Source organism: Tricharina praecox (genome assembly GCF_024521635.1).
Source record: "Tricharina praecox strain CBS 144465 chromosome Unknown BZA05scaffold_37, whole genome shotgun sequence".
NCBI lineage: Eukaryota > Fungi > Ascomycota > Pezizomycetes > Pezizales > Pyronemataceae > Tricharina > Tricharina praecox.
Genome location: NW_026250439.1, coordinates 14,759 through 41,479, shown reverse-complemented (window position 1 = coordinate 41,479; position 26,721 = coordinate 14,759). Strand labels below are relative to the sequence as shown.

At 53.3% G+C, this 26,721-nt stretch overlaps 9 protein-coding genes across 9 annotated transcripts; 3 read left to right on the top strand and 6 right to left on the bottom strand.

Moving 5' to 3' along the window:
* Positions 1-37: 37 nt before the first annotated feature.
* On the bottom strand, positions 38-919 carry BZA05DRAFT_344167 (uncharacterized protein; the record flags this gene model as incomplete). Its single annotated transcript, XM_051481110.1, has 1 exon — positions 38-919. One exon carries the CDS (start codon positions 917-919, stop codon positions 38-40), a length of 882 nt encoding a protein of 293 aa, XP_051335231.1.
* A 1,189-nt stretch (positions 920-2,108) lies between these two features.
* Positions 2,109-2,822, top strand: BZA05DRAFT_449007 (uncharacterized protein; the record flags this gene model as incomplete). Its single annotated transcript, XM_051487311.1, has 2 exons — positions 2,109-2,577; positions 2,629-2,822. 2 exons carry the CDS (start codon positions 2,109-2,111, stop codon positions 2,820-2,822), a joined length of 663 nt encoding a protein of 220 aa, XP_051335230.1.
* A 115-nt stretch (positions 2,823-2,937) lies between these two features.
* BZA05DRAFT_344183 (eRF1 domain 1-domain-containing protein) lies at positions 2,938-4,155 on the bottom strand (the record flags this gene model as incomplete). The annotated part of the gene is made up of 2 exons (XM_051481112.1): positions 2,938-4,023; positions 4,078-4,155. The coding sequence occupies 2 exons, from the start codon at positions 4,153-4,155 to the stop codon at positions 2,938-2,940; spliced, it is 1,164 nt and encodes a 387-aa protein (XP_051335229.1).
* A 2,853-nt stretch (positions 4,156-7,008) lies between these two features.
* Positions 7,009-8,680, top strand: BZA05DRAFT_449005 (P-loop containing nucleoside triphosphate hydrolase protein; the record flags this gene model as incomplete). The annotated part of the gene is made up of 3 exons (XM_051487310.1): positions 7,009-7,753; positions 7,801-8,532; positions 8,592-8,680. The coding sequence occupies 3 exons, from the start codon at positions 7,009-7,011 to the stop codon at positions 8,678-8,680; spliced, it is 1,566 nt and encodes a 521-aa protein (XP_051335228.1).
* Positions 8,681-12,167: 3,487 nt separating this feature from the next.
* Positions 12,168-13,688, bottom strand: BZA05DRAFT_411728 (glycoside hydrolase). Its single transcript, XM_051485031.1, has 4 exons — positions 13,145-13,688; positions 12,800-13,087; positions 12,639-12,738; positions 12,168-12,585 (listed from the first exon to the last, which is right to left on the bottom strand). The coding sequence occupies exons 1-4, from the start codon at positions 13,520-13,522 to the stop codon at positions 12,263-12,265; spliced, it is 1,089 nt and encodes a 362-aa protein (XP_051335227.1). The 5' UTR covers positions 13,523-13,688; the 3' UTR covers positions 12,168-12,262.
* A 2,552-nt stretch (positions 13,689-16,240) lies between these two features.
* BZA05DRAFT_449003 (uncharacterized protein) lies at positions 16,241-17,960 on the top strand (the record flags this gene model as incomplete). Its single annotated transcript, XM_051487309.1, has 3 exons — positions 16,241-16,825; positions 16,901-17,385; positions 17,696-17,960. The coding sequence occupies 3 exons, from the start codon at positions 16,241-16,243 to the stop codon at positions 17,958-17,960; spliced, it is 1,335 nt and encodes a 444-aa protein (XP_051335226.1).
* Positions 17,961-18,787: 827 nt separating this feature from the next.
* Positions 18,788-19,198, bottom strand: BZA05DRAFT_190135 (ankyrin repeat protein). The gene has a single exon (XM_051479402.1). The coding sequence runs from the start codon at positions 19,159-19,161 to the stop codon at positions 18,916-18,918; it is 246 nt and encodes an 81-aa protein (XP_051335225.1). The 5' UTR covers positions 19,162-19,198; the 3' UTR covers positions 18,788-18,915.
* Positions 19,199-19,200: 2 nt separating this feature from the next.
* On the bottom strand, positions 19,201-21,747 carry BZA05DRAFT_439415 (uncharacterized protein; the record flags this gene model as incomplete). The annotated part of the gene is made up of 7 exons (XM_051486536.1): positions 19,201-19,626; positions 19,990-20,103; positions 20,137-20,410; positions 20,470-20,615; positions 20,652-20,806; positions 21,236-21,321; positions 21,485-21,747. 7 exons carry the CDS (start codon positions 21,745-21,747, stop codon positions 19,201-19,203), a joined length of 1,464 nt encoding a protein of 487 aa, XP_051335224.1.
* Positions 21,748-23,729: 1,982 nt separating this feature from the next.
* On the bottom strand, positions 23,730-24,332 carry BZA05DRAFT_411724 (uncharacterized protein). The gene has a single exon (XM_051485030.1). It carries the CDS (start codon positions 24,281-24,283, stop codon positions 23,885-23,887), a length of 399 nt encoding a protein of 132 aa, XP_051335223.1. The 5' UTR covers positions 24,284-24,332; the 3' UTR covers positions 23,730-23,884.
* Positions 24,333-26,721: the final 2,389 nt, after the last annotated feature.

The window sequence follows — 26,721 nt, the reverse complement described above, 5'->3', positions numbered from 1 at the left end:
CGTCTCAGCTCGAGTGATATGCATGTCTTCCTAACATCTACAGCTTCTCCAACCTCTCCCCCTCCACCCTCTCCCTCTCCAGCCGCTCCATCATCTCCTTTCGCGGCACCACCTCCATAGCCCTCGGTTCCGTCCCCTTCTCGCCCACCAGCAGCGTCACGACCACGTCCCTATCCCCCCGCGGCCCCAGTCCCATAACCCACTCACCACTCTTCAGCACTACCTCCCTTTCCGGCTCACACTCTAACCCGCCCTTCCGCCCCGCCCAGTCCCTGACCCCCTCCCACCCGCCTCCCTCTCCAAGCACCCTCGCCATCTCCGTGAGCAAATAAAGTTGCGGCGGGTACAACAATACCTCCCCCCCCCTCGCTTTCACCAGCGCCTCCTCCGGGCTCATCCACACCGGGCGCCCAACCCCCTCAACCCCCCCATCCCCCACTGCGTCCTCGTCGCGAATCCACCCAGGCAGCTGCGCGAGAAACATAGCGCTGCAGTACCGCTTCCACTGGCCGGGGGGGGTGGTCCACGTTGTTGCCGGGAGCAGCTCGGCTGAAGGTAGCAGCGTACCGCCGATACTGCTAACCCACGAAGAAAACGACAGCGTACCAGCGTGTACGCGCGCCTGTGCGTCCGCCAGCTCCCCCGCCCCCGCCCCCCCAGCCCCAGCCAGCCCGCGTGGTGCAGAAGCCGTCAGAAGTATCCCCGTCTCCTCGAACGTTTCGCGGAGCGCACACTCCTGTGCGCTGCTGTCGGTGGGGGACACGACGCCGCCGGGGAAGACGTGGGCTGATGCGAAGCTGTGGTGTGTTGGGCGCTGCAGGAATAGGAGGCGGTTGGTGGGGGAGAGGAGGAGGAGGGAGGATGAGGGGCGGGGTGCGGGTGCGCTGTGGCGGGGAGTGGAGGGGGTGCTGGGGGGCATTGGGGAGGTTGTGAACGGGCAGTGGGGTGGAAGGGGAGGGCGGAGGAGTATTGGTGGAAGGGTGAGGTGGGAGAGCGGGCGGAGGTGGAGGGGGAGGGGGAGGCGGTACATACTTGTTGATATACTGGAAGTGGGCGGCCGTTGGGGTGCGGGCATGGTGGTGGAGCGAGAGTGTGGGCTGCAGGGATGATACCCGTGCCGAGGATCCGAACGGCCGCGTTGGCACGTGGAAGTGTGGATGTGGTCAGCGTGGGTACCGAGATATCTATATTGGAGGGTACCAACGGTAAGGCTTTGGAGGTGGTGATATCACCACAATTGGCAAGTCGTCAGATATGTAGCAGCGGCGGTCACGCACAGGTATGTAGGAGTATGACACATCAAACTGCCGCCGTTTTAGACGAAGAGGTAAATCTCACTCTTTGGGCATTAGGCTTCCGTGTTCCAAACAATGACGTACGTACACAGTGCACCGGGTTATCGTGTCTACATACCGTCCTGATCAGGATTCACAGGCTCCGCAGGTAAATACGTACAAAGCGACGCCGATATAAGCAATTGCGAAATTGGGTATCCAATAGGTTTTGTGGGATCGGGCGAGACTCGCCACCTCTTAATCAAGCTTCGGGAGGCAATGACAAGGCATGGCACCGAGGAAACGGCTGGGCCCAATCCACACGGACATCCAGTTGGAAGAAACTGAATAACATTTGGTGAGTGCTCAATTAGTTCCCTGACAATAGCGGAAACAAGTCCATTGTGCAGTATCCAATTGAAGGAACGACGGAAGCAACGGAAGCAATGTGATTTACGGCGGTGTTGGACTCAAAGAGTGATGTGAAAAGGTTATGCTCACATCTACTGCTCCGAATCCACGTTATGTGGCTTGTCGTGACGTAAATCCAGTGACGCTTGCCAGAATGGATTAGCTCCTGGCGACAGTCAGCCCATCACGTGCTTATTCTTCCTTCATGATTTGACCCTCTTATCACCATACAATAGATGTCTTGATTATTCTCCGAGAATTGTTGAATCTGGTCCCGCCGTACGGACATCGACGGACACAGATCGATCTAGCCATGTGTGGAGCGGATGTTGCCGCATCACACAACCCCGTGTAACCAACCGGGTAACCCCACCAACACATCCCCGCCCAGCTCCCACGGCCGCCGACCCATCACCGACCGCGATGTCCACGACGGCAACGACCACGACGGCAACGACCACGCCGAGCTCCACATCCAGCACACCCACCACGCCCACCACGCCCACAATGTTTCTTCCTCCAACCGCGCAAACCCCGCGCCTCTCGATCCCCTTCGCCCTGCGCCTCCCCATCCTGACGGGCACATCGATCCTCCTCGGCGGCGCGCTGGGGTCAATGGTGGGCGGTCACAGAGCGTCGCTGATCTTCCGGGCGGAGAACTCGCACCGCCAACCGACGTCGACAAAGGGCTGGTACTTCTACCACAAGACGAAGAACTACCACGTAGCGTACGGCGCGGTTGTGGCGGGCGTGAAGCATGCGGTCCGGGTGGGCGCGTGGGTCGCCATGTTTGTCATCTTTGAGGACGCGGTCGATCGGTTAAGAGGACGCGTGGATGCCCTGAGTACTGTCTGTGCGGGCTTGGGCGGCGCGGGGGTGTTTTCGCTTTGGCGTGGGTTTTCCCCGGGCGGTGGGATGCGGGAGAGAGGCTGACGGGAAATAGATGGACTGGGCTACGGGTTTGCGGTGCGGACTGCGAAGAAGGGGTTCGTTATTGGTGCGGGGTTTGGGCTGGCGCAGGACGCGATACGCTGTTTGAAGGGGCAGCATGGAGGCGTGTTTGAATACATGGGGATTGGCGCTGGACGGCGGGAGGCGCGCGCGGCGGATGAGGCGGCGATGGCGACACGACACTAGGCGGCGAGATTACCGGTTGTAGCACCACCATTTGTACAATATCCTCACGTATCGGCGTTCGGAGTTTGCTTTCACCTACACACACACACACAGCCGGAAAGATAGAGGAGGAGGTTCAGTTTTGATTCTCCTCGATTGCGACGTCCTCGTCGTCCTCGTCCAGATCGGCCAGCGGAAATGTCAGGATCGCGGCGATCCCTCCAAGTCCGTCCAGCCGCACTCCGCTCTCGTGTATACTACTGAGCACCATCACCTCGCCTCCCTGCTTTTCCACCTCCTCCTTCATCGCTACGTACCTCCGCCGCTCGGCCACCGTCTGGCTGCGGAACAGACTGTCGCAGATTAACAGCGTAGCCACCGCGCCCTTCTCCACCGCCTTTGCCACTTCCTTCGCGCCGTACCACGCGCGCTCCTCCTCCGTGTGAATCATCCGGAAGAATCTCTCGACCGCGTCCGTCTCGCGCGCAAACCTGGTATCCGCTAACTTCGCGCGGACCGCAGGACTCAGCAACGCCTCGTTGAGCGCGTGCTTGTGACCGCTGCTGGTGTGTTCAACAATGAACTTGGGCCTCGCCCTGAGCAGCGCCTTATTCTCCGTCTTCTCCGCATGCGTAAAGATGTATTCCCTCAGCTTCGTAGCGTAGAACCCCGGACTCCCCAGTAGTACCACCTTGACCTTGTCCACCTCAAACAGCCTGAGGAACGCCTCAGTAATCGCCGCGTAGAACTTTGCCAACCCCTTCTCGTGCGCCTCGATGTTCCCCCCGCGCTTCTTCGGAATCGCCATCTCGATCCTCTGCCTAATGACCGTCGTATGTTCCCCAACCGCACACACGTGCGCGAGGCCATCATGCAGTGTGATAGCCGCGATCTCGGCATTATCGCACGGTGAGCACGCCTCGCGCACTGTCTCTAGCGCGACAGAGTCCCACTCGGGCTTCGACAGGGTGAAGTTCCTCGCCAGCTCTAGGTCGAGCGTGTGGTGCGCGCCCACCGCCACGTACTTATTCTCGTCGCACACGCGCCCGCCAATATGCAGCGCCAGGTCCGCCGGCGAGAAGTCGATCTTGTCGACGGTGATCGTGAGCATCGTGTGCACGCGCGTCGACGTCGTGGTTCCCGTCGCGGACGTCGTGGTCACTTTGCGCAGCGCGGATGCTCGCAATACGTCCCCAGGCCGGATCAGGTTGTAGGCGTGCCACTGCGAGGGTTAGCGCCGCTGGAAATTGCGAGTTGCCCGCTGCGAGGTACGCACCATGTCTTCGGCTACTTCCGGGAGAAGCGTCATCTGCCCTTGCCCGTCTTTTTCGAGGCTTTTGCGGATCAGCCTCATCGCGTGTTGGTGGTGTTGATGATGTTGGTGGTGTCGCTGGTGTTGATGGTTTCGGTGGTGCTTCGTAAGGCTGGTACCGTAGGGTGGTGACGTTGTGTGCGGGGGGGGGGGATGGAGGGGAGGTGTTGAGTCGCTTAACTACTAGTTAAACTTATGTAATCATCAACCATACAGGCTCGATTCTTGTTAGGAAAATCGAGTAGATCTCTGAACTTGAAGATGGGGCAAAAGCGGAATGGGGAGAAGCTGCAGGAATTGAGCTTCGGAATAATCTGTGAATGGGGCTCCCGAGAGTCGGTGGGTCCTCGCGCCTGGAAGTCTACCTGCCCGGTGAGCGGGAGCTTCACCACCGCCATTGACCGGACCGGCTTGCAAGTGAGTTACGAGATGTGATTAGATGCGATTAGATAGACCGGAGGAGTCGATTGATTACTTCTATCAGCAACCCAAGTCCGAACAGATTGTGTATTGTTGAAAGGCACAGAGTTTCACTCGAATGTATGATATGTGTGAGAGTTGCCTTTCCATTGACAGCTATCTACCGACTCTTATATCCTGCCGTCGACTACCTGCCGGCACCACCTGCCTCCGCCGACGTCCTATCGGCGCCGCCGCCGCTGACCACCCACACCTCCGTATAGTGCTGGTATTCCAACATGTATGTCCGATGAACCGAGTCTTTACTTATCGCTTTGTGCGGATTGCTGCTCTCGATGACCCACTACCTACATAAATGGTTAATAATCATGTACTTGAGTAAATAAGTACTTGGTACTATTCACGCAACACCAAAAGTCGCTATGGGCCCAGGCGGGCAGCACAGTGGCTGGAAGAGCGAGGCATCCAGAAAACCGGGGAAGAGGACTCGCCGGGCCACGGAACAATCAAGGAGAATGGGAAGAATCTGCTTTTCTTCCTACGCCCCCGTCCCCAGCCTAGAATGTGATCAGCTTCAGGCCACGGCTACGGGTCAAAAGACGGCTACCTATATATTCGGACGCGGAAGGCACCACTGCGGGAACAAGAGCAAATCAAGGCGGAGCGAGGGGCGGAGAGCTATAAGGGGAAGTGGAAAGGGATGAGGAGTTGGACGAATTCTTGACGGCAGGAGGGAGTTGGACGGGGGCTGTTATGGACATCTTTGCGGCGGATTACTTGCATTTCATCTCGCTTCTTGATTACAGTGTTTTCTTTGGGGTCCTTGGAAGGTTCAGCAAGGACGGGTGGAGAGTAATAGGAAACCTCATGTCACGCCTCCGGGCAGTGGTGCTGGCACGTATATGTAACAGCCATGCTCTAGTATGGTCGAATGCCATGGTGATGATTAAACACAGAGAACCACCCTTCCCAGTACTGGGCAGTGGGAAGGCCCGACCTGTCAGTAGTGAGGACAAAAGAGGAGGCGAGGCGTTGGCGTGGGTGCGAGGGAACAGGAAGATTGCTTCGCCTGAACGTAGCGCATCATGATTTCTGGCTGCGTTTTAGTAGGCTCACCAGCCGGAGTACGGACGTCCTTGCTCAGTCGTTGAAACTTGTGCTCAATTGATGTGTTTGTTTTCACACGATCGAAGCTCAGATGAAAACTTGAGGGCTGCCATTGAAGATTGAGGGGATTGCGAGACCGCAAGATGGCTACTTTGGTACTTATTTTAGTAAGAAAATCCCAACATTGGTTTTTTACAATACCAAGCTCATACATACCAGTACATACCTAGTAAGTAGCATCTGCTCGTCCGCCTCCTACTTCCTTCCGGACTACCACGTGCACCGTGTGCTAAATCATGATATCCATGCATGCACTTTGCGGCTATTCAACTCATCTAAGGATACGTCACAGGGCGCCTTCACCTGCTCTGATTTCATCCCGAGGTATCTCGTCATCGGGGCCATTCTGCAGTTGCCCAAACTCGATGGAATAGCCGCTTGTCGGTAGATCCGCCGCTGTTCCGCTCGGTTGACGATCCAGACAGTGGTCGTCTGGCCTGAGCCCGGTCATGGCGTTAATGGGCTGCATGGGGGGGAAATCGGTTTGATGCTATGGCTATACTAGAATACCTATTGGCGCAACTAACGGTGGCAGCTACCGTAAGCGACAGGGGGCCCACGGAGATGGGCTATCCACGAAGAACGACGACAGCAGCTGCATGGTCGATACTGACCTCAAGTCGAAAATTCTTCCGCAGGGCTGCCGGATAGCTCTCCAAGCAATATTATTGAAGGAAAAAACTCACGCGTTGCTGGACTAGTTAGGTAGCCCTTCAGTGGCCTCACAGAAGCGGCGGCAAACTCCAGCAGGTATATCGTATTGCATTGTTACTAAGTAAGACGAAATACTTAAGCCCTGACCACGATATTCGCTAGGATACTAAATCTGGACTATATATACCATCGAGGACGGAGTCAGATAGGTATCATACTTTGCCGTATGTGGAAGAGTGGATTTCTCAACGATAGGATACACTTGCTATCGAGAAACATCTTCGGCTCGTTGTGTAGTAAAATACTCTGGTAACAATAACACTAACGATTACTGTGATTGCCCTTAACCCTGCAGGGAGCTACATACGCTACCTACCAACCCTTGCAATTACAAGGAGTCCATTGAGCTGCAAGCACTTTCAGCCTCGTTCCCCACTTCTTACCCCGCACCTTTACCAGCGAATACACCTTCCATAGAACGATAAGAACCGCACCGATCAGTCACCCAGGACGACTACTGCACGCACATAGCCACAGCTATCATCTTGATTTTATCTACTAGCGACTACCTCTTTATCGGTCAAGGCACATCGGGATAGCTCGAGGTCAATAGTCAGTCTGTGCTAATCGAACATTCACTGACCGGTTTCAAAGATGGAGGTTACCGGGCTTCTTTTAGGGATTCCCGGGCTAGTCGGTCTGCTCATCGAGACGAGTCTCCAAGGATACGCAGTTTTCTCCGATGTTCGGGCGCTCGATGAGGACTTCCGCCATTACCACAACCTGTTCTGCCTAGAGGAGCAGAGTTTGAAGGATTGGGTGAGGCGATTAGCAGAATTCACAGCTGGGCGCCAACTTGAGGAAGTCCTCGAGTCGGAGAACGATCGGTATAAGCTTATCGTCAATACGGCTGCCGAAATCGCACATCTTTTCGCCAGTATCGAGAGTATGGGAAGCGCATACGGCTTGTGGATTGAGGGCCAGCCTCCGACTTCGGCCGGGTCGCCCATCCCAAGAATCCTGATAACCCCGGAGGGCAAACACCGAGAACGCGGCAGACCCAAAAGCTTCTCGATCCATAACAAATTTCGGAAATTGGTTGGGAGGTCACCATCAAAACCGAGAGACGAAAAATCGACCGATATAACGGTAGTCAAAAGGACAGCCTCTACCGCCAGCCTATCCTCTCATCCGGCACCATTTGCTCCCGTGATTTCGGACGCGACGATCGTTGAACAGATCGCACAATCAGCAGTCGGCTTTGACAGAAAGATATCCTCATACAAGCAGTGGAAATGGGCTGTCTCGGACAAGGAAAAGTTTGGTACTCTTATTCGTCGACTCAAAGAATACAACGAAGGTCTATCCAAGATCACCAAACCCCTCTTCGTACCACCCGGTAGGCTCCCATTGCCAAGTCGAAACCATCGAGACTGATTGTAGAAGTGAACAAGCCATCCACGAACAAGACTCGTTCTTTCGACGAATTCCAGCTTCCAGTGGAGCTACCGTTTCTCAGAAACGAATTCTTCTGTGGCCGAGACGAGGCGATCGAACGGATTCACGCGATATTCCATCCGGCGAAATCCGAGGCAGATGTGACTTCTTCCACCTCTACCGCGAGGCGGTTGATCGCTCTACATGGCTTGGGAGGTATCGGGAAAACGCAAATAGCTCTGGAGTATGCCCTCCGCTACGAGCAGTTATACAGCGCGATTCTATGGGTTGATGCAAAGGACCGGGGAGCTTTGGAGTCGAGCGGTGTCAGGGTTCTCCAGCAGCTAGTACATCATTATGCTACCGAATTTTCCCCGAATCCCGATTACGTACGCCTCGCCAATGATCTGGGAGTCCCAGGCGGTATTGATCCTTCTGGCAATATCAATCAGGAGGCGGTCGGCAATCCCGACTTGGTATGGAAAAGCGTTAGGCAATGGCTTCAAAGAAGGGGAAATTCGAGATGGTTGCTTTTAGTCGACAACCATGAGGACTTCGAGGCGGTCAACATCTCGAGCTACCTTCCAAACTCGAACTGGGGCAGCATAATCGTAACATCTCGTCGTTCGGAAACCCAATTACTTGGTCATTCGGTTTCGGTTACTGAGATGGAGAAAGACGTTGGCCGTGAACTGCTGACCAAGATTATACGCGATGACGGCGAAGAATTGACAGCGACAGGTAACTATATACGATCGCCGCAGATTCGCTTTTCTGCTCTCGCTAATTGGGTCTGATAGAAATCAAGGACGCAGAGGAAGTTGTGGAAAAACTTGGGGGACTCCCTTTGGCAATCAACCAAGCTGCAGCGTACATCGCAATGACATAGATCGATTGCAAAACATACCTGCAAAAGCTCGAAAACAATTTCAAGCGTACTGCGAGTACAAAACCAAGCGTATGGACCTACCGGAACGACTCGGTTTTCACTTGTTGGGAAATTTCGTTTCAAGCGCTCTGTCCTTCTGCTGCGCGTCTGCTGCACGTATGAGCATTCCTAAGCAACGAAGATATTCCGGATGTGTTGTTTCATCGTGGGAAGTCTGGGGTCGAATGGTTGAATCAAGGTGTGCTCGAATGACGTCTCTGCAGCGTGACTAGTGGGCTGACATTGCGAAAGATGACAATGCGTTTGACCTCGCTATTGAGAATCTCTTGGCGGTCTCTCTGGTCAAGCGGAAAGCCACTTCGTTTGTTAAGTGCGACAGCTTCTGGATACACCCACTCGTTCAACAATGGGCCCGGGAGCGGGTCAATGATCAGGAACAGAGGAAACACGCGAATGAAGCGATATCATTGATTACTACAGTTATTATCACGGATTCCCCGGGTAGGACAGCAGAGTATTTGGAATTTGAACGACGAATATCTAACCATATTGATCTTGGCCCCCAAAATATTTTCAAATATTATCACTGTGCTAAAAATGAAGACACTGCGAATATCTCAAATACACTGTATACGCTTGGAATTATAGAATATTATCGAGGTTGTTATGACCGTTCCGCCGAGTGTTTCCAGCGGGCTCTCGACGGCTATGAGACGACCCTCGGCAAGAATCACCCTCGGACAGTTTCTTCCGTCAATCAGGTGGCGCGCCTAAGGGCTTCCCTCGTGTCGACGTCGTATCAGGTGTATATCTGCAACCTGCCCCGCACCATATGGCAGTGTTATTGACGTACTACAACTGCAGAATGCAAGCCTGCTGGTATAAACCTAGACTGAAAAGGTAGTGCGAAGAAATATCCAGGTGAGGCAAAAAAATTGATGAAGTCGTTTACATGGTTTGACGGATGTTTTCCACAGATGCCAGATCGATCAAGACGATTAGTTGGAAATGCGATTGCGAGAAGCAGGTCGCTTTCTTTGTAATTACCGGACGAAATGTAGGGCATGATATGATGTTATTGACTGCTTGGTACTTACAGAGGAACCAGACTCTAAAATCCTCTACTGTGCAGTTTCCATGCCTATTGAGTTTTCCATCGGCAATCAGTGGTCCCGGCTTAAAAGCAGCGTAGGTAGAGCAAACGACCGGTTTTTTTCTACACGGTGAAGTAAGCTCTGAGGAGTGCAGAAGTGCTTCGCGATTTCCAGGATGCGTGTTACTTTCAATTTTCGTCTGGCCGGGAAATCGAAATTACAGGGCTGTTGGGTGTTACGGCCTCTAATGACAGCTGTGCGCGGAACTTCAAAACAAATACCGCGAATGTAAGACTCCTAACTGTGTCTGTATCCACTCTCATGAACAATAGCCTCATCGCGGAGTCCTCAAATTAACGACCCCCCGAAATGCGGTCAAGCGGAAAAGCGAATTGAAGCGACCGATGCATACGATAAGACAAGAAACCATCCACGAGATGCAACCACGCGTAGGTCAACTTCGAGAACAAAGCGGCATCCCGGACGGAAACAAAGCTTGATGAACACTCAGATGTAAACACAAATTACGCCCAGGCTCGGAACAACAGGGAGCGAACCAGTAAGAGATCACTCTACCATCGAGACGAAGCCAACCCGCTTCTAAGCCTCGTAGATGTATTACCTGTGCCCCAACCGGTATGGCCGAGTACTGAGAGTCGTAGTATGCCACTCGTGGTGCCTACTCGTATGTACTCATCCTCAGATACACTGGTACGTTACCCACCCAAAGGAACCTGGTACCACGCAGTCATCCAATCGAAAAGCCTACCCAACACCTCTAATATTATTTCCCGGCGCAATCCAATCACAGAGACCTTCTCGCTCGCGGCCAAAATTCTCGTGAGCTATCGAATAGGGCACCTTTCCGCTGTCCGGGTTGCTACCAGTTAAGGAGGCATGGCTAGCCAAGCTGCATGCGGAGCAGCTTCGTTTCCAAGCACGGCGCTGTGGCGGTATCACGTTAGCATTACCAGTTCAGGGCGGCAGGTTCCTGTTTCCACCGCGGCGAGGACATACTGACAACTGTTGCACATGTGAATTTCGGCGCTTTGATTCCGAACATACTAAACTCAACATTTGAGCCGCTGTGCTAAACTGTTTCTTAGTTTCTCAGCTGTGCTATAGCTGACGACAAACCGCCTGCCTCGGGGCGTGATGGTAGTCGTCCCTAGTGGGTTGCAGAAATATTCATAACCATGCGACTAACTGGGAAGCAAATCGCAGATTGTGTCACTCGCTCAAGAGAGGAACGTTCTGATTGGCTACAAACTCACTCATGACTCCTCACTCACCGAGGACACCGACCGACCTAAAATCTCTAGAAAATTCCGTATTTTGGTGATTATACGGCCGCAGGACGCTCGCAGCTACGTAAGTAAATATCTACGGGTGTCAAGTGTCAAGCCTTATCGTAAAGCAATAATCTGGTAATAGAGAGTAGTCTACACTTGCTGTCACTCGGTATGCGTCAATCCGTGTTTGTTGTTTTCCGTTCGAAAGTATTTATGGAGCTAGTTACCGCCTAAAGGACATTTGTAAGAGAGAAATTCTTCCTATGTTCACTGCGAACTTCCTCGATTGTCTTCACAGTCTCGCAGCACAAGAGGGACATCTCCACCCGGTCGCTGGTAAAACAGGGACGGGGAGCGTTATCCCTGGAGACTAGCACATACACATGGCCAATTCTGCGAAGTGTGTAGACCACGATACGGACAACCGAAAACCGCTTGTGAAGTAACGTAGGACCTCTGTGATTGGAAAACATGCGGATCCTCCAGTGTTCCCGGTAGTCCGCCGCGGGCGGTTACCGGCGCCGAACATGGCACCGCTTGAATAGTGTGAGTCGACTAGCCGGTTGAATCTTGGAAATTTGGCTGGGTTTGGTTTCTGTATTTCCCCTGTACTTAGCTGCCGTCTGCCATCCACATCACTCCAGCAACCTGCGCGGTCATCTCCCACATCCTGAGTCGGAGGTTTAGGTATCCAAATATATCAAAGCCAATGCCACCTTCTCATGGCTTCCATTTCCCAGCCCATGAAGGTCAAATGATCTATAACGTCGAGTCGGCTACCGTTCCTGTGTCAGAACTGCTTTTAATATAGACCGAGAACCAAACGACGGAGGACTACGATAGTTGCCACGAACAGCAGCCCAAGAGCATTGGCGACTCGATCCTGTAGACCCGTAGCACTCTCATTATATCTTGCCCTTATTGTGCATCTGCCATTCTCTGGAACCCATCCGTTTAAGCCCTTAGTGCCGCCAAGTTTCAGCCTAGCCCTACCATTCGGTGCTAGAGCGTGCTCGTCCTTCCACAGGGCTACTATCACAAATAATCACTCGGAAACTCGGTTTTCAAGCGGAAATGGCTAGGTATCGTTCATTGAAACGACACATATATTCCCATTCTCTCTTATATGATACAGTTATTTCACAACCAGCCATGTCTTTAACGGCCCCACCAAAGCCGCTTCGCCGGTGTGCCGCTTAACAACTGACACCCGACGGAACACCCTGGCACTTGGTGGACTTCTTTCCTCCAGTTACCGACACACCCGACCAGGAGAAGTTGGAGCACGAGGCGCAGAGGATGTAGATGTTGGTACCGCTCGACGCAACGGTGCCCTTGACACTCTTCAGGGTGAGGCCGGTGATGGGGACCCCGGCGGTGGGAGTGCCGGTTGGGGAACCGTTCTCATAGTCCTGCTGAATGACGATGCCGTACTTGGCGATGTTCAGCAACGTGATGCCGGAATAAGTGATGTCGGAAACCGAGCCCGTCGCGTTGTAGACGGTCTTGATACGGACGCCTGGTTCATCATGTCAACACGACGACGTGTTAGTGAGTGCGTGGAGAGATTACCGTTATCAGAGTTCACGATACTGGTATCGGAGATGGTAACATTTTTGACGATGTTGTCGGTGCGGCCGCCGACGGATCCGATGGACACACCGTGGCCACCCTAGGGTCAGAGGTAAGAACTTTGAGTGAATGGTAAAAAAAAATGTCAGGGAAATCCTTACTGAGCAGTAGTTGTTAGAAAAGACGATGTTTTCTCCACTGTTGACAGCCAAGCAGTCGTCCTGGTTGTAAACCGTGGCATTGTTGATGGTGATGCCAGTGGAGGAGCCAACATTGAAAGCATCGGTGTTATGACCGCCATTGGTGACGTCTCCATCGCGGTTGTCAAAGATCACCGAATCGATCGTCAGGTTCGTGCACTTGTTGACGCTGAAGCAATTGCGAGGGGTGTTCTTGATGTTGAGACCGGTAACTGTCGAATCGGTCAAACGAGCGGCGAAGAACTTGGGCTGATGACAATCGTTAGATCGGATTCATACATGGTTGGCTGCTGTGCTGGTATGTACCTTTATCTTTCCGCCGTTGCCACCCAGGCCGTCCCACCAAGAGGCACCATTACCGTTGAATAGGTGGCCGGGGCTACCGGTAATGGTGATCTTGCTTCCGCCGACGGTCACGAGAGGGCCTTCCCATTCCACGTATCCGAAAGTCACGGTGCCGGTAAAGATTATCTTGGTGCCGCTGATCAGGCCCGAGAAGTCTAAAGTCTGTCCCGCTGGGACGGCAAGATTACCGACGGTGATGGTAGTGCAGCTGGACTTGACCGAAGCAAGGTCGCTGAAGCTGGTAAGCGTACAAGAAGCACGTTTCTCGACGTTTGTTGGATTTGCAATAGCAGCGGCAAGCTGGAGGATGGCAGCGACGATAGCAGTAGTGAAACGCATTGTTGTGTTTTTTTCTTTAAACGAAAGGAGTGGGGAATGTACGAACAGAACGGCTTCAGTCTATGTAGGCTGAAGAATGAAATACAGACCGGAAAATTTGACGATTTATATGTACTTTGCAATTGGGGCTGGCGAAATACTGGAAGGCCACTGAATCTTACATCCGATTGGCTCGGGCTGAGTTATTGCCAGTGCCGAACGCGAGATCCTATATGATGAACTCGGATATCGTGCCGGCAGGCCCGTGCGACGGCAGTGGAGTAGGTACTCGATCAAATGAAGTCCTTGTGCCACCCAACTCAAACACAAAATCCCTGGAAATGACAGTCGCAAACAGCTACATAGAGGGGTTCGTAACGTGCAAATGCATAGCTTGTGCCGGGCATTACCGGTGGCATGGGTGAGAAGAGTAATATACGCTGTGGCCTCATTCCTTGACGGATAAACTCAATGCCCATCGGGAGGCTAACTCGGCCGAAATCGATCCATTTAGAAACAGCTGATGAACTTGGATAAAAACCAATATCCGGCTATAGTAGCGGAATGTGTCCATCGGGAAAATCGCTGGAGATTGAACGGATGGCCTGGTGGCCATTAGATGGGCGGACGGGGAGAGCGAGCGCAGCCGCTACAGAATATCACCACCGCGGCCAGATATTTTTCTACGGACCTCTTCAAACATTCAGACGTTCTCCAATTCGGTCGAATGTGCGGAACGGATTACTCACGGTAGTGCCATGAGCTCAGAAAAGTGTAGAGTACCTCGGGAACCAGTCCGTACGGTGGAACTTCTCGCCATCCGATGGGATGTGTGTATATCGAGTGTACCACCCGACACGCCGGCATTATATATAACCTCTTCCTTCTTCTTTGAGATCCGGTGTAGGTAGCTACATGATTCCCAGCGCCATGGTCCGTCGTAGCACTCGTCTGCACAGAAGCGTCGCTACCCAACGCTGGAGCAAAGTTGGCGGCCACACCTTAGCTAAAATAAGCTTTCCACCCCCTGTGGCTGTCCGCTGCACGCCCATAATCCCATTTGTTTAAATCGACTCGGCGGCGACCCTGCACGATTGGCATAATGCCATGATAACAAGGACCCATGTAGTAGACCTCAGACGGTTCTATTAGCACACGGGCCGGGTGCTAGTATAGCCTATAGCCTCAGCGCCGAGCACACGTACAGTTGCTTGCTTCTTCGTATCTCTTGTGCCTTTGTATCACGTGGTGCTAGGAGGTGCCGCACATCCGATCCGATGAAGTATTCGGCTCCTTCTTTTCTTTTTCGCCATATTCCAGCTACGCTCGATCGTGTACGGGAAATAGTAAAAGTTGAGGTGCTCCTTCGCCAACCCCAACCCCAACCGCCTCGGCTGAATACAGCACCCAGTGGAATACCCGGAGGCGTGCCCTGAAAAAAACAACAAATGGTGGCCGGAGGAACGGCAAATATAACCAGAAATCCTCTCCGGCACTAGGTACTACTTCAAAACTTTCCCCGTCTTCGCTGCCCCTGACCGTCGTGTTCCCGGTTTATCAGACCCGGTAAACACGTCCACCATGGAGAGTACCGGAGTGGGATCAGTAATTCACTGACGAGCACGAGTACGAGTACGTACCGCAGCCGCTCGCCATCAATCGGTGTAATAGCTCCGAGGGTGGGGGTGACACACCCGATTCGAATCTAGGCAGGCTGCCCTAATCAATGCCTGATGCCACAAATGCGGGACGTTTCGGGGCTCCTACAAAACCCTCGCTACCCGCACAGGCCGCCCAGCTCAGATCATGAGTCTTCGTTCACGGTCATATGGTAGCCATGAGCCCGTCAATGGATGTCCTCGAACAGTACTGCCAATCACATGAACGGTTACCGGCATAAACAAAGGTAAACAATGACAGAATTCACTGCTTTTTTTACCTTGCGTTTAAGGGGCAGCATGTGGGCAGTTGATTTACCTGTGTAGCGGCTGTAGCCGTCGCTAGCTCAAGTCCGCGGTCCGGAGCAGCTGCATAGGCGTGCATAAGTATCCCCATGGTAGTTTTTGGATGGGCTATTTGTGAACTGCTATATTTTGCCTGGGGTGGGCTGGCCAAACCGTTAGCGGGAATGAAAAGCTTATCTCGAACCCGAGTTGTGGGGATTCTTGTCGGAAACCCGGGGCGTAGGCGCCTGATAGCATGAGGCAGGTACAGGTCTCGTTACCCCGCACCCGCAACTTCATTTCCGAAGTCTGCATGAGGAGGACGATCATCCACGGCCCGCCTACCGGCGGAGATTGCCGAATAGAATACTCCCCACCACTGGATGCCGACCTGGTCACCACTGAAATGCCCCAAACCCCGGATGTGCTTGCATGGCTGCTTCACCGAAGCCAAAAACCAAAAGCGCAGGTCATGTACGGCAACCGAAAGCAGCCAAATAGCCAAGCACAAACACTTTGGGCACAACGCGTAACTGCACTTTTGCTCAGATGACAAAAGCTGGTCTGAAGCGCGGTACATACGTACCTCCACCAACACCCAGCTCGTCTCGTATCACTCCAACCCCCAAGCTTAACGACGGATCGAATTAAGTCTTTGAGGATCGAGTATCTTTCAGCCGCCCTTAATCCGTCTTTAAGGCTAAACTCATTCCACAAAGTGAACTGTTATCCGAGGTTATACGGCAACTTAGCTTGAAGGTAGGAGCAGATCTCTCCGGTAATAGCCTTTCCATCAATGGATATCACTCGCTTCGCTGTAAATGCGCCTGTTTGGGGGGCATTCGATGGCATGTCGGTATTCCTGTCGACCGTCCTCGCGGGAGACATCGCCACCGACTCGGACGAGACCAAAGGCCACCACCCTCCGACTTTCACCAAGGCAAACGTGATTTCAACCATTCTCACGCTGTGGCTTTGTTGCTTGACACAGCCCTACGGATTGCTCGTTTTTCGCGGGCCCGAACATTGGCTGCGACGACTTTCGCCCCTCTCCTCCGCGATCGAGGGCGTGATGATTGTGATATGCCTTCTCACGACACCTCATGGGCGACAGAGTGGATTACTTGGCGGCCCATCGTCGACGGCGACATCGATACGCCGGCGAATTTCCCGAAGCGTGCATGGCTACCGCCTGACAGCTGGCGTGTTGCTTCTCCACCGCAGCGAAAACACCCACAGCATCACCGGCCATGCCCGCGCGGCGGAAACACAGTACTACGACAGCCAGTCCCGCAACCACCTTCGCATTCAGATCTTTACAACGATCCCCGTCGTGTTTGTGCTCATCAAGCCCTGCGTCGTTTCGGGAGTACCGTTCCTCGTAGCTTGCGGGTTCATGTACGTGTTCTCGTAGTTGTCGATCGCTTTATTACTACTGGTGCGTTGGGACCAAAAGGTTTCCGCCGACCGTGTGGCCGAATGTCGTGAACATGTGTCCGACATTGTCGGCAAAGCTTGGTGGGCGCCGGCATGCATCGTTGCATTCTCGAGTGTCTGGTTCTTTGCGGGGATCGACGGGTGTTACATGGCCATCTCCAAATTTCGCAGCGAAGCTCCCAAGGGTCCCACAAGTACTTTTCTGGTCGTCCACCTCATGGTGTTTCTGATCGTGCTTACGATAAACAACCTGTGTGCTGTTGATAATCGATTCAGAGTAAACACATTCGTCTTTTATATGTGGCTACCGATGATAGGGTTTTGGCTGTTGGAATGGACGTGGGTATTCCGGGTCGTCGCTAGTGCGCTGCTAGGCTTTGCGTGCTACCTCCCGGTTTCCACGCCGCGAGCCCGAAGCCTCCCGGATGGCCCGGCGGCATGTAAGGTGCTGTCGTATAGCGGGACCATGTACGAAATCTTTCTCGCCGGGAGTCTCGCGTGGCTGTATGTGCGGCCGTATTCGGACGAGGGAACGACGAAGCCAGAGTGGTTGGAATGGCTCGGGGTCTGATTCCCTGGGATAGAAAGGTCCATTTACTACCAATGTAAATAGTGATCCCCAGAGATTAGAATTAGTGTATCGATTCGATTCCGAAGTAGCGAGCATATTCAAGTGATTCATCAATTGACAGTCAATTTTCCTTCGCCCCAATCATGAACACCCGCGCCAGCGACTCCGTCCATTGCACGAACCTGTGGAGATGCCCTTAGCGTAGCAGTAGGCATACCTAGAAGTCACTGTTCCTATTCATAGCGACGATCCACCGCCGCCTTCGAGCATGAGGCCGCAGATTCTACCGATTGTGATTGTAGACGCGCACGGACTGGTGGGCTGCGTGGAAAGGAACTCCCGGCGCATGGGTCGGTCGACTGTTCCGACGCCAGGTCGCGCTGCCGTCGGAGCCATTTTGGATGCCGATGACCATACGCGCGGAGGCGGCAGCGACTGCGAAAACCGCAAGGAGGCCGAGGCGGAGAAAGTGGAAACGGAGGAGGTGGAAATGCACGGTGTTGATTGAGAGACTGTGAAAGTTTGGCGGTCACGGAACGAACCTGGAAGCGGAAGAAGGGGGGGTATGGCACTTACCAATGAATTTTTGTGTCTTCGGAGAGCTGGCGCGGATTTTGTGAAGGAGTTGGTGAAATTTTTGCGATCGACTACATGTATAGAGGGCATCCATCATCCTCATTGCCTACCCGAAGCCATAGTCCGCCCATTCCCAAGCCCGACAATTTCAATGTCAAGTTTACAGTAGTGTGCCCCCTCTGCATGCGAAACAGTGGATGCAGTAGTACGTCAACCACCTATCCGTACGGAGTCCTGTGCAACCATCATATTCCGGCGCAAGTTACGGGTCACAGTGTCACACACTATCTACTGTAAAATTTAAGAGCATGAAGATGGTGGGTGTTTTCGTCTATATACAGGTGATATCTAGGTGGCCAGGACCATGGCTCGCGGGTACGGGTATGCGCTCCGGGTAACACAGCTGCCACCGGTGCCTCCGGTGTCCTCCGAAGCTACCGAACCATTCAGCCCCATGCCGGGCATCCCCAAGGACGATTCGGACGCCGATGCATTGGTCACAACGGAAGTAACGCTCCCCTCCCTTCCTTCATCCGCTCCGCCGGCGTTCGCAGATGCTTCCTGGGTATCGTCACGGATAGGTCAGACACCGTGTTCTCGCCGGGCCTGGTCACGTTGAAAGCGGCGCGCCCCGCCCCCCTTCCTCCCCATTACCTGCCTCCGAAGTACCCTCCCAGGCACCACCGGGCACGATGGATCAGACGCGTCACTCCTCGGCCTGACCACGGTGGAAGACTCGCATTTTAACTCTCCTATTCCACGCTGCCCGATTCCGTATTCCTCCCGTTCATTGCGTGATGAGCAACATATGCAATGACCGAATCTGAAATCCCGTTTCCTATAAGAAGAAAGTGACTTCAACGCCGTGTGCCTATCTGCATCAAGATTCAAGAGCAGTGACGTCTGCCCCCCGCGTCGACTAGCAGGTGAGCTACCGACTGGTGCCCCCGATTTGAGGCTAGGTGCAGCGGCGTTTTTGAGTGTCGGTCGCTGACCGTGACGTCGGCTCCCCGGTCGATGAGTCGTCGCACGACTGCCTCATGCCCTTTTGACGAGGCCTCGTGCAATGGCGTCTGCATTCGATAGTTGGCGGCCGAGACGTCGGGTCCCCGATCGAGGAGCATCCGCAACATTGCCTCATGCCCTCCACTTGCGGCATAGTGCAGCGGCGTCTACACGTCCGTGTTCGCGGCAGGTACTTCTGCTTCGCGGTCAATAAGCAGCCGTGCCACGACTTCATTCTCGAGCATTACGGCCAGGTGCAGAGGCGTGTGCCCATCCGTGTCGACAGCTGAGACATCAGCTCTCCGGCCGATGAGCAGCCGCACTACTGCCCCATGCCCTTCCGACGAGGCCTCGTGCAATGGCGTCCGTATCCAACAGTTGGCGGCCGGGACGTCGGCTTCCCCGTCAAGCAGCAGCTGGACGATATCAAGGTCTCCAAACGTGCAGGCGTGGAGCAGTAACCGGTTCATGCGAACACGATTCCGCTTGGACTTGGGCTGGAATACGCCGATGAATATCCGTCGTAAGCCAAACAAACAGAAAAACCGGCCCGTGCCGGTTTCGTGAGCAGACCTCAGAGACTCCAGTGCAGACTCCATTACGGTAGAGCACTTCCATCGCAACCCAAAAATACAGACCAAGGAAAGAAGATGGTCGCCGCCTTTCCGCAGAGCCGCATATCGAAGCCAGAAGGATTCCACGCACTTGTTGGAGTCGGTTATGAAACAGCTGCGATGATACTCGAGCCATCGCGTATAGTTAGTTGCTGATACGAACGAATCCCACAGGCTAGCTAGAACGTGACTGTTGGTTGCGTCCCCGCAACCCAAAAAATTCCACGGTCAAAAGACAGTCGAGTACAACAACAGGTGGCGGTCACTGTAGCGCTCTTCCCGAGTTGAGATATGCATGTCATAGTCGTCCCAAGACGCCGATGTCAGCAGTGAAAGACAAACTTTTGCGATCTCAGTGTGAGAATCGACCTTGAGCAGCTGAGTCTCGAGGTATTCATCCGCGGAAAGATGTGCGAATCGGAACACATTTGAACGTTCGTCCATGATGAGGAAGTTCTGGCAGGCTTTCAGTAATATTTTTGCCCATACCGTGCCGTCGTGGGCGAATTCACCCGAGCCGCCAACGTCGACCATGATCGCATCAAGCAAAGTTTCGGTTCGTTTCAGTTCGTATGAGCATTGGATCCACCGGAACGCCCTGAGTGTTAGTTGGGGAGCGCTACCTTGCTGGCCGAGAATGCGCTCGTACATCTCGGCGTAGGCGTTGGCCAGTATTTTCGGAAGGGACCCCAGACTGCGTCTCACTTCGTTTTTAGTGGACATATCGCAGAGAACGGTAATCTGAAGCGCACCTAGTCGGAACCTGGCGATATGCCGTCAGTCACTTGCTCTTCAGCATTGAAGCAGTCACGACGAACTCACATTCCCTTGGATCGCTCCCGAAGAGCGTCGCATATTTCGCCTTTAACCTCATCCGAGATATCACTGTCAAGTAGTCTCTTATCTTTGATGGCAGCCTCAATAATCGTCTGTATGAACCGGTTGATGTCAGCGGCATTGTCGTCGGGCTGTAACTCGATCCGCGGAAACATCTCAAACTACACAAGAATGTCGGTGTCCATCCGAGTTGTTGCAAAGATCTTGACCCGGTTCTTGGTTTTTTCCATGACATGCTTCAGCGACTTCAGTAATTGTAAGCGGACTTTGGATTCCACTTCGTCCAAGGCATCGATGCATATAGTCGTTTCAGGACATGTATCTGTGAGTTTAACGAGCAGCTCCTGACTTTCGGCGAGGCGCAGCCGCGAGGACTTTTGGCAAGATTTCTCTCGCTCTTCCTAGATATCGATGATCGGTTTCAAGAGTTCTTGATCTTTCGACGTCTGCCAGGCAAGCTGCTGGACGAGTGCGCTCAGTATGCTCGCGGGATCCCGGCGATCTTCCTCGGCTCGATTGCAGTAGAAGTAGGCTAACTTCTAGGACGTCTGGCTCGAAAGGTGGGAATCGATGACTCTCGATGGGATGTATGTTTTGCCGGCCCCAGCTAGTAGATGAGCAAGTAAGACGAGCAGTTACCCCCCGACGAAATAGGGTGGCTCAGACTTACGAATTCCCCGCAGCAGTAACAACATCGAAAGGTTTGATGAAATCCACATGCGGTACTCCGTCTTCCATAAGATCCACTCACTAGTACCATGTAGCCGACTACCACTGATACGCCCGTGGTGATCCGTGTACGAGATTACGGATATCCACTCTAGGATCTCGGACCTCCTGGAACCTAGCCATAGTGTCAGTGGCGTATCACGGCGTATTCCTGCGAGCCGACCTTTTCCGGTTGCCATACCATTTGATCTGCCGGATCGCTTCAATCAGCGGGGCCTAATATCCCATAGAGATGCCATCGTTTCAGGCATGGACGCGGGATAGTACATACCCGCTAGCTATGAAGGTCTGGTTGCCATTGAAAACCGGCCTTTTGAACTCGTTATTCATGGATCCGGCCTGGTATGTGCGGTGGCCGCCGAAAATTCTGCTGCCGGTCAGATTGCGGCTGGCGGTGGGGCCAGCAGGCTGGTTACAAATTTCGATTTCGGTTTCGAACCTCTGCTGCGACTGCCACTGAGTTGGTGATGAATCGGAGCAAGTGGCCAGGGCTGTCGGTCGCGCTGCTGAGGGAGTCTCGGGATCGGCATGCATCTCGCGGTGGTCTGTATGTTTTGCTAGCTTCGAGGGTGTGTCTGTTCGATACCGGCAAGGACTGGCCGCCGAATGGACTGGGTGGCAAGCCTACATTTATCAGACAATAATTCCCCAGTATCCCCCCCCCCCCAATGTGCCGCCCCACTGCCCCTTCCAAATGCTCCGACGTCCTCACACCATTCGAGCGAGTCTTGATGGGTGCGGCTGGGCATGATCCTGCATATTTGTCTCGAGTTGTGTGGCTCCAGTCATGCACGAGCACGAAGCAGCCCTTGCAATTTCGCATCCACGCCGACAACGCCATGGCCAATGATACCGAAATCCTTTACAGTTGGTACGGGAGCTTATTGGATGCACCTACAGAATCCAGATACATGCAGATAAAGAACGGCTGTCCAAAGACACAACTACTGATCCTTACCGCGAAGTCATAGCTACTACTAGCAACGTACTGAAGTCCGAGAGATGCAAAAAATAGGTGAGGAGCAAAAACGTGATCGATGTGCACTAGAATTCTCGATCGATGATGATGCACAAGAGGTGTGTAATTAAAGATCGAACGACGAACAGGAAGAACAGAAATAGTGACAACAGAAACAATTCAAAGTTCAAAGACCGCATCGGATCCGCATCGGGTCCCACCTCCAAAACACATAGGTCCGACCAGGTCTCCCCTAGTCCCAACAAGGTCTCCTCTCTCCGGTGCTCACTGATGACACCAGGCCGCCTCTTCCTTCGCGCCTCTCAGTACATACAGTGTACTCTATCGATTCTCCACTAGCGGCGTTCAACTTGGGTTATCGCTGATTCACATTGACACTACAAAATATATCCAGTATGGCGATGTTTGCGTGCGAAGCTCCCATATATTGGGGTCTTTCCGTCATCGCTGTCGTCTATCGCGACGCGAATTAATACTTACAGGTTAGTGGTCGAAGCCGCAGTGGTGATGAACTCGGTATATGCTCCTGGCGGACACTCGAAAGATAGAGAGAAACATGATAGAAGCACTTCACTTGTCCTCTACTACTGCTCGGAGAGCCATGTCATGGCTCCTCCAGCCAGATGAGGCTAGCCCGATTGGCTCTAGCGTATTCTGCGCCTTCTGATCCTGCACCCCTTATCGCCTATCTCCCATCTGATCTATCACTCCAACCTTATCCATCTCTCATCTTGATATCACCCTAACCACGTATCGTGACAGACAACACGCGGCCGACCGATCGCTATGCAATTACTTACTACCTATTGTTTCAAGAGCCACGGATCTAATCTTTAATCTAACCGCGCGGCTGGCCTAGTGGACGGACCTCTCAGCATTCCGAGTGATGCCAAAACGAAGGCGAATTCACTACCGAATTGGAGTGGGCCTAGGAGTCGCATACCTGCTACCTAGCTAGATTCCAAGCGTCATACCGGATCTCTGAGATGATGATAAGCCCAAAGAGTCTATCACAACTGCATCGCCAGAATCCGGCCCGATCCCAGTGCGTCGCCCGGGCGGAACCAGTGCCGAAAAGACGATAAATACATGCCCCGAACGACGGCGAAACCGGTGGGAAAATCTTATGCATAGAATTAAATCGGTAAGACTATCGGACTACCATTGTTTTGCATAGCTGACCTCGAGGATCCGCTGAACGCAACGCCTTGGTGGTCTACTGGTGGCTTCTGATGACCACTATCGGTCATCGATTGGGACGCCCACTTACTGCTTGCTCTCCGGTCAGGTGACTCCGGGGTAGCCAATAACAGCAGAAGCGTTTCTTTAGAGGCTCTCTAAGTCGGCATGGTTACTGCTGTGTAAACAGAGTGTATTTTCACATCTTCACCACACAATGTTTGTTTGAAATCCGTCATAGAGGACTGAGCACAAGCGACAAAACTAACGGCAGCAACTTCGTCACCATTGGATAGACTAGAGTGAGACAACCCAAGTGTTTTTCGATTGCTTCTTATACATAATATTTTCCCAGCATCCTCATACCCACAACTTCCGCAGTCAAATGTCCCCCAAAACCTCCCACCACGCCCATACCCGACCAACAACCACACAATCCCTCCCAGATGTCCGGTGGAGTGGCTACGACGACCGCCACCACACCACAAAACCCATCCGAAACCGCGACTAAATCTAGGCGCACAGGGGCAAAACGGGTGCCTTCTCCTTGCATTGCTCGGCACACACGGTGGTGCCCTTATTCTTGCAGTAGCAGCTATCGGGGAACGGCATGGCGGTGCAGTTGTATGTCGACTCCCAGACGGTCTCGCACTTGACCATGCAATCGGAGGGCTTGACGGTGCAGTCCTTGGGGGTCGGCAGGGGCTCCTGCTTGCACTGCCTCGCGCACAGCGCGACCGCGTTGTTGTAGCAGTAGCAGGAGTCGGGCCAGGTGGTTGGGCACTTGTAGGTGGTGACGCACTTGGTCGTGCACGGGTTGGGCGGCACGATCGGGGCCGAGGAGGCTTGCGGCGAGGGGACGGCGAGCGTCAACGGGAGGAGGAGCAGGATGAGAGCGGTGAAGGACTGCATTGTGAGGCGTGGATATGGCTGTGTTGTGGAGTAGAGAAGAAGGAGTTTGTTGATGTTGATGAGGGGGAGTATTCAGATTCTGGCCGCGAGGTGGCTGGATACTTATACCCCTCCAGGACAGCTCCCAAGACGGGCTGGCGGTGTATATAGTGATATATCATGCAGCGGAATGTCCGTACGAGGTCGCTATATTGCCTACTCTACTCAGCCGGTGCAGACGCCGACAACCATCGGCTTGGCCGTCTGGCCATCTGCAACTTTCAATATGCGCTCAGGTGGGGGCCGCGGGCATAGGAAACACTCATTCATCCGAGGAGGGAAGGTCCACGGTTGCAGTCCTTTGCCTGCTGCGTGTTCCATAGTCTTGACGATTCGGAAATCCTGCGGAAGGAAGTGGGAAAATGAGGGTTATGTGACATGTGAGGAGGAGCGGCTCCATCGGATCAAATGAAGAGCGAGTTGCTGACAGCAAAGGTGTAAGTACAGATGGGTAACGTTTACTCCCTCGGTGGGTACGTGCAGTGTAGTCCGAGGGAAAGGTAAACCAAAAACTAGGTTTTCTGCTGGACGGATGATGTTGCTATTATCGGATCAAGACCCCAAACCCACGTCTTCTGACCGTACTAATACTCCACGATTCTTGCCCTCCCTTGAGACCGTAAGTACAGTACCGAGTATTTCCAAACGGATCACACTTCATGCCGCTCATCCATCTATCCGTATCCCATTGCCCCTCCTTCCCCGGCGCTCTGCACTACCATCTACTAATCCTGTCGCGTGGCCATATCACCGTCAACCTTCACGCACCGGCAGGAATGGCGCATCGGTTACGGATATGGCGACCTCAGTCCCAACACTGGCTACATCTAGCCTCCGGTCCGAGCTATGCTGAAGGGCTCCTGCAAATGCATCGATTCGCACTCACTGACTAACTCCGGCCGGTGGTGGGGTCTGTTGAACAAGGTGGCACTCCGCCGGCACAGAGCAGTACCATGTCGTCGTGCCAGAATAATCTCCACTACTGCCAGTTCTTCTTCACCGCTCGCTGTTGTCTTTTTTCTTCCAATGAATTCAACATACTATGCGTAACATGCTACACATTGAGCGGATGATGGGGATCGTACATACTGGAATAGGCATTTTGTCCTCGCAAGAGGTCGGCGTCGAGTACACCTCAATATGGTGATACCGGCGTTGGCGAAGTTGATACAGGCGGAAGGTGACACGCAGCCTGTGCGTACAGTAGTTACCGATGTACTGAGATGTGAATAGGTACTACCTGGTAACAATGATAATGGTGTTGTGAGCACCGGGAACCCTAACCCACAAAAAAGAGTCCACACCGCATGGCGACCAGCCAAGCACTTCTGTAAGTCGTACTTCAAGTAATCATGCAAGTAGCAAGTACTCTCGTGTAGCAGTAACGAACGACGAGGACGAAAGAAAAAAAGAAAGATAGAGATGTAAATACAGCTACTGCAGAAGGAGGTGCGATCCTGATGTCAAAGGCCACAGTGCTGGATCCATCAAAGCTTGGACACAATTCATCACAGCTCGGGCTGACGCCGGACTCGGGTGGTTCGCTGGTAGTATTCTCCGCCAAAACACCGGGTAAATCTGCTACCTATCTGCTGGGGTTTCAGCTGGTACCGATATGTAGGAATCGCAAAAGTATCGCTTCTTCTTACTGTAAGTACTTAGCTTGGTTGATCCTGCGCTTGGCAGCATCGAGAGCAGGCCCCTTCGGCAGTACTACATAGTAGGGTTGACGTCCAGAGAAAGGTCCCCTTGCACACGACGTTTGGCGAGAGTGCAGCTTTTCCGCACAGCCAGGTATGTAGAGTACATACGCGACATGTAGTTACTTACCGCCGAAATACCAGCCACAGCGATAAAAGGGGCTAACCAGTTGGTAAAATCACCCGTCCATCGGCATCCCCGTTCAGTATCGATTGGGAGCAGCACGCATGTGTGCATACACACAGGGCATTGGAGACGGGGTTTCTCCCCGGCTCGCCTGGTCGTGTGTGCGATTGGGCCAACATATCCCACGGTTCATCGAACCCAAGTGAACCGCGCATGATGAGGAACGTGGAGGGGAAAGTTCGCTTATATACAGTGTCTGCATAAATTAATTATCCAGTAGGTAGTAGTGGCCGGCAGCGAGTCCAATGCGCGCTGTCTTCTTTCGCCGTTTCGTTTCGGCTTGCCCGCGGTCAGTCGCCACCGTGCGTCACATCTGCCGGTCCTGATCTCGGGAATCACTCCGCAACTCTGCAGCGGATATGCTGCTGGACTACTGCGCGGCAATCTGCCACATGGTAGTGCTGCTGTGTTCTGAAGGAGATGCGGCCCGGTGTGTGGAGAAATACCGGTACGTTCCCTACTAACTAGTGCTTTTTGACGTACAACTACTACAATTTCCCCCAACCGATAAA

Coding starts and splice junctions, on each gene's coding strand:
- BZA05DRAFT_411728 (XM_051485031.1), bottom strand. CDS start 13,522: ATGCGTTTCACTACTGCTATCGTCGCTGCCATCCTCCAGCTTGCCGCT. Junction 13,088..13,144: donor GCAACGGCGGAAAGATAAAG/GTACATACCAGC, acceptor GATTGTCATCAG/CCCAAGTTCTTCGCCGCTCG. Junction 12,739..12,799: donor TTTCTAACAACTACTGCTCA/GTAAGGATTTCC, acceptor CTCTGACCCTAG/GGTGGCCACGGTGTGTCCAT.
- BZA05DRAFT_190135 (XM_051479402.1), bottom strand. CDS start 19,161: ATGTTGCGGATGCTCCTCGATCGGGGACCCGACGTCTCGGCCGCCAAC.
- BZA05DRAFT_411724 (XM_051485030.1), bottom strand. CDS start 24,283: ATGCAGTCCTTCACCGCTCTCATCCTGCTCCTCCTCCCGTTGACGCTC.